At 39.8% G+C, this 8,426-nt stretch overlaps 1 protein-coding gene across 1 annotated transcript in view; it reads right to left on the bottom strand.

Moving 5' to 3' along the window:
* mkks (MKKS centrosomal shuttling protein) overlaps positions 1 to 8,135 on the bottom strand; it is a 21,720-nt gene extending 13,585 nt beyond the window's left edge. The window contains exons 1-4 of the mRNA XM_024142056.2: positions 7,043 to 8,135; positions 6,451 to 6,655; positions 6,067 to 6,254; positions 4,003 to 4,113 (exon numbers count right to left, since the gene is read on the bottom strand). Of these exons, the coding sequence (XP_023997824.1) occupies positions 4,003 to 4,113; positions 6,067 to 6,254; positions 6,451 to 6,655; positions 7,043 to 7,846 (1,308 nt within the window). The 5' untranslated portion in view covers positions 7,847 to 8,135. The remainder of the gene's footprint in view (positions 1 to 4,002; positions 4,114 to 6,066; positions 6,255 to 6,450; positions 6,656 to 7,042) is intronic.
* Between the last annotated feature and the right edge of the window lie 291 nt (positions 8,136 to 8,426).

Raw genomic sequence — 8,426 nt, 5'->3', positions numbered from 1 at the left:
TTATGGGTAATTGAGTCATTTAGGGGTATTGATCATTATGGGGCTTGAGTTTCACTGTGGGGTATCGAGTCACTGTGGGGTATTGAGTCAATTCTGGGTATTTGTGTCATTATGGGGCTATTGAGTCATTATGGTATTGAGTCACTGTGGGGTATCGAGTCACTGTGGGTTATTGAGTCATTCTTGGGTATTGTTTGTATTTATGGGGTATTGGAGTCATTATGGGATATTGAGTCATTATGGGGTATCGAGTCATTATGGGGTATCGAGTCATTATGGGGTATTGGAAGTCCATTATGGGGTATTGAGTCATTCTGGGTATTGGTGTCATTATGGGGTATTGAGTCATTATGGGGTATTGCAGTCATTATGGGGTATTGCGTCATTCTGGGGTATTGGTGTCATTCTGGGGGTATTGAGTCCATTTGGGGTATTGAGTTCATTCAAGGGGTATTGTGTCATTAGGGGTATTTTGTGGTAGATTGATGAGTAATCATTTTAGATAAGGCTGTTAAAGTAACAAAATGAGGAAAAGGTCAATGGGTCTGAAATACTTTCGAATGAACTATATATATATACATAAAAAAGATATGGGGGATTGGAATGATGCCACCCCCCCCAAATAAAAATAACGAGAGCCTGGAGAGGGACAGTATAATAAACTGAGAGAGACAATAGCATAAGGCCTGTGAGAGGACATTATAATAAAGGCTTAGCGAGGGACATTATAATAAAGACTAGAGGGGACATATAATAAAGCCTGGAGAGAGACATTATAATAAAGGCTAGAGGAGACATTATAATAAAGCCTGGGAGAGAGACATTATAATAAAGCCTGGAGAGGGAACATTATAATAAAGCCTGGGAGAGACCTTATAATAAAGACTGGAGAGGGACATTAATAATAAGCCCTAGAGAGAGACAATTAATAATAAGCCTGGAGAGAGATCATTTATAATAAAGCCTGGAGAGAGACATTATAATAAGCCCTGGAGAGAACATTATAATAAAGCTGGGAGGGACATTATAATAAAGCTGGAGAGAGACCATTATATAAGCCCTGGAGAGAGACATTATAATAAAGGCTAGAGAGGGAACATTATAATAAAGCCTGGAGAGGGACATTATAATAAAGCCTGGAGAAGAGACATTATAATAAAGCCTGGGAAGAGACATTATAATAAAGGCTAGAGAGGGACCTTATATAAGAGGCTAGAGAGAGACATTATAATAAAGCCTGGAGAGGACATTATTATAAGCCTGGAGAGAGACATTATAATAAAGACTGGAAGAGACATTAATAATAAAGGCTAGAGAGGGACATATAATAAAGGCTAGAGAGGGACATTATAATAAAGCCTGGAGAGAGACATTAAAATAATAAAGCCTGGAGAGGGACATTATAATAAAGCTAGAGAGGGACATTAGTAATAAAGCCTGGAGAGGGACATTATAATAAAGGCTTAAGAGAGCAGACATTATAATAAAGGCTAGAGAGAGACATTATATAAAGGCTAGAGAGGGACATTATAATAAGCCTGGAGAGGGACATTATAATAAAGCCTGGAGAGAGACATTATAATAAAGGCCTAGAGAGGGACATTATAATAAAGCCCTGGAGAGGGACATTATAAGAAAGCCCTGAAGAGAGACACCTTATAATAAAGCCAGGAGAGAGACATTATAATAAAGCTAGAGAAGGGAACATTATAATAAAGGGCTAGAGAGGGACATTATAATAAAGCCTAGAGAGGGACATTATAATAAATGACTGGAAGGGAACTTATAATAAAGCCTGGAGAGGGAACATTATAAAAAGCCTGGAGAGGGACTTATAATAAAGCCAGGAGAGAGACATTATAATAAAGGCTAGAGAGGGACATTTATAAAATAAAGGCTAAGAGGGACATTATAATAACCTAGAGAGGGACATTATAATAAAGACTGGAGAGGGAACTTAATAATAAAAGCCTGGAGAGGGACATTAATAAATAAAGCCCTGGAGAGGGACATTATAATAAAGCCAGGAGAGGGACATTATAATAAAGCTGGAGAGGAAGACCTTATAAATAGCCTGGCGAGGGACTTATAATGGTAGACTGGTGTCCTACAGACCTTGTTACTGACGTAGACTGTTAGGTACAGTATAGTGTCATGGTAGACTGGAGTCCTAATCAAATCAGAAATCAAATCAAATTGTATTGATCACGTCCAGTTGAGAACAAATTCTTATTTACAAGGACAGCCTACTCCTTCCTACCCGTCGGGGATTTGAACCCCGGTCTCCCACGTGCCCACATTCTCTAGTACAGCAATTATTGAAGGTACTTAAGGTCACCGAGTGTCACGCCCTGGCCTTAGTTATCTTTGTTCTCTTTATTATTTTGGTTAGATCAGGGTCTGACAAGGGTGGTTTGTGTGTTTTTGTCTCGTCTAGGGTGTTTGTACTGTCTAGGGGGTTTTTGTAGAGTAATGGGGTTGTGTTCATTGTAGGTGTTTATGTAAGTCTATGGTTGCCTAGATTGGTTCTCAATTAGAGGCAGGTGTTCATCGTTGTCTCTGATTGGGAACCATATTTAGGCAGCCATGKTCTTTGGGTATTTTGTGGGTKATTGTTGCCGTGTCTGTGTTTGTTCGCCACACGGTACTGTTTCGTYCGTTKGTTCACTTCGTTTGTTGTTTTGTATTTTGTTAGTGTTCTGTTTGTTGGATTATCATTAAAATTCATCATCATGAACATTTACCACGCTGCGCCTTGGTCCTCCTCTCTTCCACCCGAAGACGAGCGTTACACCGAGAAAACCTGGACATGGCCTGCTCTCCCTTATGTAAGGAATTAGGCACTTCCCCATGTTTACTAAAGTATGTACTGTAGGGTATGTTTACATGTCAGACTGCACAGTAGCCTAATAAACAAATGCAGGGGGCTTATATCTTCAAAATGCTTTAAATGCTTTATTATCCTAATGTAAAAGCATATACTGTAAAGTACTGTATTTCTTCCATCAGAATCTTTATGCTTTCGTTAATAAAATAATGATAAAAAATACTCTTTCGAAATGCAGATGTTGATTTAGTTATAGATCCATAACGAATTACTATGGGAATAAATATCACTGATTTACAGAAATATTGGAACAAAGTTGTCTAATGAAGGTAAACAAATAGTTGCTTACTTGGAAAATACTCTTTCAAACACACGATCACGTTGTACAGCATCATTGTGGCTATTAGCAGGGCTATATTTTGGCATTTATAAATATTATTTTGGCCTTTATTCAGATTACAATCCCTCACTGTCATTTAAAACCCCCCCGAAATAATCTACAAAATATTGTTATTTTTTAACAAAGCGATTATTATTATTAATTCATTTAGAATGATATAAAAGCCATTAGATATTCTCACAGATCCTAATGGAAAATGCCCCTTAGATATTAATATAGAATCCTCCAATCCTCTAAATGTAATTGTTGGCGAAGGGTCACGTCATTGAATTTTTTTAATTAATTTTTTTAGATATACTGTAGGCCTACCATAGGTGAAATTAGTTTTGGTTACACTACATTTAGGGTGTGGAAATGTTATGCCCCTTAGATATTAATTTAGAACCCTCCAGTCCTCTTATTCTGTATCCTACTCCCTACTGTCACGTTGTACAGCACAATATTTTCCATTCCATCCTAACGGAAACCCTGACGGTTTCGTTGTTCTCGGAATAGAAACACCATAAAACTAATCAAATTAATTAAGCCAAATTTCTTAAAATCAATCCCATGTACTATGTTATTACAAAAAAAGGTTTTACATTTTCTAGTAATGCCAATATGGGAGACTATCAAATGCTTCTCAACATCGCCCTCTGCTGGTCAAACTAGCACTAACCTGCATTAACGTAAAACATGGCTGACAATTAAATAACGTGTCACAGAGTGCTGCAGCAGCCCCACAACGTGTGCTGCAGTATGACTCAACTTTTAAAGGAGCAACTTCTGTACAGACCTTGTTATTGATGTAGGTTGCCATGTGTGTCTCAGTGCATCCTCCTCCCAGCAGAGCTACTGGGTCTCTCAGGGTCAGCCTCAACACATGCTCTGCCCTCTGACACGCAGCCTGGATCATCACAACCACAGACACACAGAATAAACAACAGATCAACACAAAAGTCATTGCCTCCAAGAAAAACGTTTAGCAACATTCTAACATGATATTACACAATGAGAGGAACTAGATTACACTTCTAAGACAGGCTTGGATTACATTCAGAGTATAGGTAGACTGTTATAGCTTGACTGTTATTATTTGACTATTTGAGCATATGTAAAGGGTGTCAGTGTTCCTACCTTCAGTTTATTGAGCATATGTAAAGGGTGTCAGTGTGTCTACCTACAGTTTATTGAGCATATGTAAAAGGGTGTCAGTGTGTCTAGCTATCAGTGTATTGAGCATATGTAAAGGGTGTCAGTGTTCTACCTATAGTGTATTTGAGCATATGTAAAGGGTGTCAGTTGTTACCTACATATAGTTTATTTGAGCATATGTAAAGGTGTCATTGTGTCTACCTACAGTTTATTGAACATATGTAAAGGGTTGTCAGTGTGTCTACTCTATAGTTTATTGAGCATTGTAAAGGGTGTCCAGTGTTCTACCTTCAGTTTATTGAGCATATGTAAAGGGTGTCAGTGTGTCTACCTACAGTTTTTGAGCATATGTAAAGGTGTCAGTGTGTCTAGCTATAGTGTACTTGAGCATATGTAAAGGGTGTCAGTGTACCTACATATAGTTTATTGAGCATATGTAAAGGGTGTCAGTGTGTCTCAGCTACAGTTTATTGAGCATAATGTAAAGGGTGTCAGTGTGTCTACCTACAGTTTATTGAACATATGTAAAGGGTGTCAGTGTGTCTACCTACAGTTTATTTGAGCATATGTAAAGGTGTCAGTTGTTACTAGCTATAGTTTATTGAGCATATGTAAAGGGTGTCAGTGTGTCTACCTACAGTTTATTGAGCATATGTAAAGGGTGTCAGTGTGTCTACCTATAGTTTATTGAGCATATGTAAAGGGTGTCAGTGTGTCTACCTACAGTTTATTGAGCATATGTAAAGGGTGTCAGTGTGTCTAGCTATAGTTTATTGAACAATGTAAAGGGTGTCAGTGTGTCTACCTACAGTTTATTGAGCATATGTAAAGGGTGTAGTCTGTCTAGCTACAGTTTATTGAACATATGTAAGGGTGTCAGTGTGTCTACCTACAGTTATATTGAGCATATGTAAAGGGTGTCAGTGTGTCTAGCTACAGTTTATTGAAGCAATATGTAAAGGGTGTCACGTGGTGTCTAGCTACAGTTTATTGAGCATATGTAAAGGGTGGTCAGTTGTGTCTAGCTACAGTTATTTGAACATATGAAAGGTGTCAGTGTGTCTACCTACAGTTTTATTGAGCATATGTAAAGGGTGTCAGTGTGTCTATACATGTTATTGAAGCATATGTAAAGGGTGTCAGTGTGTCGTAGCTACGTTTATTGCATATGTAAGGGTGTCAGTGTGTCTACTACAGTTATATGAACATATGTAAAGGGTGTCAGTGTGTCTAGCTACAGTTTATTGAACATATGTAAAGGGTGTCGATGGTGTCTACCTACAGTTATTGAGCATATGTAAAGGGTGTCAGTCTGTCTAGCTACATGTTATTGAAACATATGTAAAGGGTGTCAGTGTGTCTAGCTACAGTTTATTGAGAGCATATGTAAAAGGGTGTCAGTGTGTCTACCATACCTCATTCTTATTGAGCATATGTAAAGGGTGTCAGTGTGTCTACCTACAGTTTATTGAGCATATGTAAAGGGTGTCAGTGTACCTACATATAGTTTATTGAGCATATGTAAAGGGTGCTACCTTAGCATTGCCTTCCTCAACAAGCCTCTGAATGTGCTTAAACCAGGGTCAGCACGCCTCCAATTGTATCGCACCAACATTGGCAACATTTCAAGCTCGCTGCGGAGTGAGCTTACTTCACGTTCTTATCTCCGTTACACGTAAAACACAAACGGCTCAGTCTAGTCTACCTTCAGTTCGTTGAGCATGGTGTCGTTCCTGTGGCAGAGGACCATAGTGCAGACAGCTGGTGCTGGTTCCCCAGGTGGAAGGAGATGCAGCATCTGTCTGGATCCAACGGTCCTGACACAGCAGCCTTTCACCTGGCCATAGGCCTCAGGAGGGATAGGAGTCTGGTACAATGCCACTGCTTGAGCACCTGGAACAGTGGGAGATATGAAAACCAGTGCTTTCTCGAATCTAGTAGGATTTATATTTATATATAAAAACCCATGTATTATAACAAAATAGAAAGTAGGCCCATAAATGTATTTTATTCTCACCTACCTACTACAAAATACTAATATATCTATGCTGGGTAAAGCATTACTGATAACTACAGTATATTACATTACCTGTCATTTGAACAATGGGCTGGATGAGTGCAATGCCGAGTCTCTCTACCACCAAGACCCCGTGCCTCGAGAGGTAATGCTGCAGTACAGGGTGTATTACTCTCTGACACATAAACACCTCCACCTGGTCTGTAACTGCCTGTTCTCCCAGCTTCAGTAACTCATCCAGGATTAGGTCTTCTGGGTCAGGGGCTCCACAGTGCACCTTTCCAGATCAAATGTTTAATAATAACACCCACATGGCAGTCATAGACTTTGAAATACATGGATATTGCATTGACAAACAGACAAAGAAAACATTCAAGTTAAAATGCGTTATTGAATAAAAACCTTGACGATATTTTATATAACTTTATTTAACTAGGCAAGTCAGTTAAGAACAAATTCTTATTTTCAATGACGGCCTTGGAACAGTGTTCAGCCTTGTTCAGGAACAGAACGACAGATTTGTACCTTGTCAGTTCGGGGATTTGAACATGCAACCTTTCCGTTACTAGCCCAACACTCTAACCACTAAGCTACCCTGCCGTAGATTTATGTTTGGGGTTACTAAAATATTGCATTTAGTGGTAAAAGTAAGGTATACCATTACCTCCAGGGACCCCTCTCCGAACTCAGATAGATCCCCTGAGAGAGACACCGTGAATAGGGCCAGTCGGAAGGGACCGGGCCCCCGTCTGGTTCTCTCCGAATCTGTGGGGTGAAGCTGCATGTCTGGGACATTCACCAGAAGACCTGGAAACACTGCAGAATCTAGCACGAACTGTCCCTCGATAGAGACAGTCACAGTCCTACCAAGACGGACTCTGTCTGGGGAGCCCGGGGTGTCACCACAGGGGACAGTCAGTAGAAAGGCATGGACAGCCAACATGCTGATATGCTGTTGTTCGCCCTCAGTCAACACACAGGCAGGTTTGCTAGAGATGACACTCCTGGCTAGTGTCATCAAGCTCTGGCAGCTGTTGAAATCGACATTCACTTTACAGCCACAGTCCTCCTGGTTGAGGAAACTGGTGCAAACCTCCAATAGTTGTTTGTTGATTTTGATGGCAACACTTGGTCTCAAGCCTGACTTCTGGACATGGTCAATGAGGGAAAAACAGAGGATGCCAGTGTACAGACCACAGTCACTGAACCGAGACAGGTGGTTTAGGATGGAGGCAGTTATAAGTTTGAGTAAGGGCTCCGATGAGGAAACAGCTTGAAGTAGGGATGTAGAGGTGGAGGTGGTCAGGACGTGTCCACCAACGTTGTTATGGACTTGCTTCAGTCTGCCATTGGGTCCGAAACAAGACGTGAGGATCTGTCTCATCAGTGTCATCTTCCGACAGACTTCACTCATGCTCAGTGGGCTGTCTGTACAGACAGATGACGCTTTCTTGGTAACTCGAGACATAGTTACTTATTCTTTCATGCACAAATCATTAGAGCATAAGACACAAGACGAGAAGCCCTCCAAATGAATTGTTGCATGGCAAGTCAGTGTTAGCTACATACTATCATATCACACATTTTCTGATACATTCGGGTGTGATTTTGCTCGATTACAAATGTTTAGTACACCGTTTGGTATTGCTAAATATAGCCTTGGACTTTTTCTGTCTTTAAACACATTTAACTCACATTTTAGAGCTGCGAAACAGCAACAGTACGCTACTGTATTGATTGTTCTGTGGTCGAAAATATGACAGCTGTTAGTTTTAGGCATATTGAAAAATACCTGATTACAATATAATATATTACGTTGATTAAATCCGATTACTCAGAAATGATTGTACCTATACACGGTGAAATGTGTATTATAATAGTATATGAATTATTCTATTCGTTGTCTATGGTGAAATGTGTATTTTCCTGGAGGTTATTTGATGAGAAACAAAGGCTTCTGTTGGCCAGCTAAACCATTTCCATGACAACAAAGACCCGCTATGGGGTCCTAAAAGTCACGTGATACATTTTCAAAACATTCGGCGGAA

The sequence above is a fragment of the Salvelinus sp. IW2-2015 genome, unplaced genomic scaffold (assembly GCF_002910315.2).
Source record: "Salvelinus sp. IW2-2015 unplaced genomic scaffold, ASM291031v2 Un_scaffold2924, whole genome shotgun sequence".
NCBI classification, from domain to species: Eukaryota; Metazoa; Chordata; class Actinopteri; order Salmoniformes; family Salmonidae; genus Salvelinus; species Salvelinus sp. IW2-2015.
The sequence above is the reverse complement of the archived record's forward strand: the minus strand, read 5'-3'. Positions and strand labels throughout refer to the sequence as shown.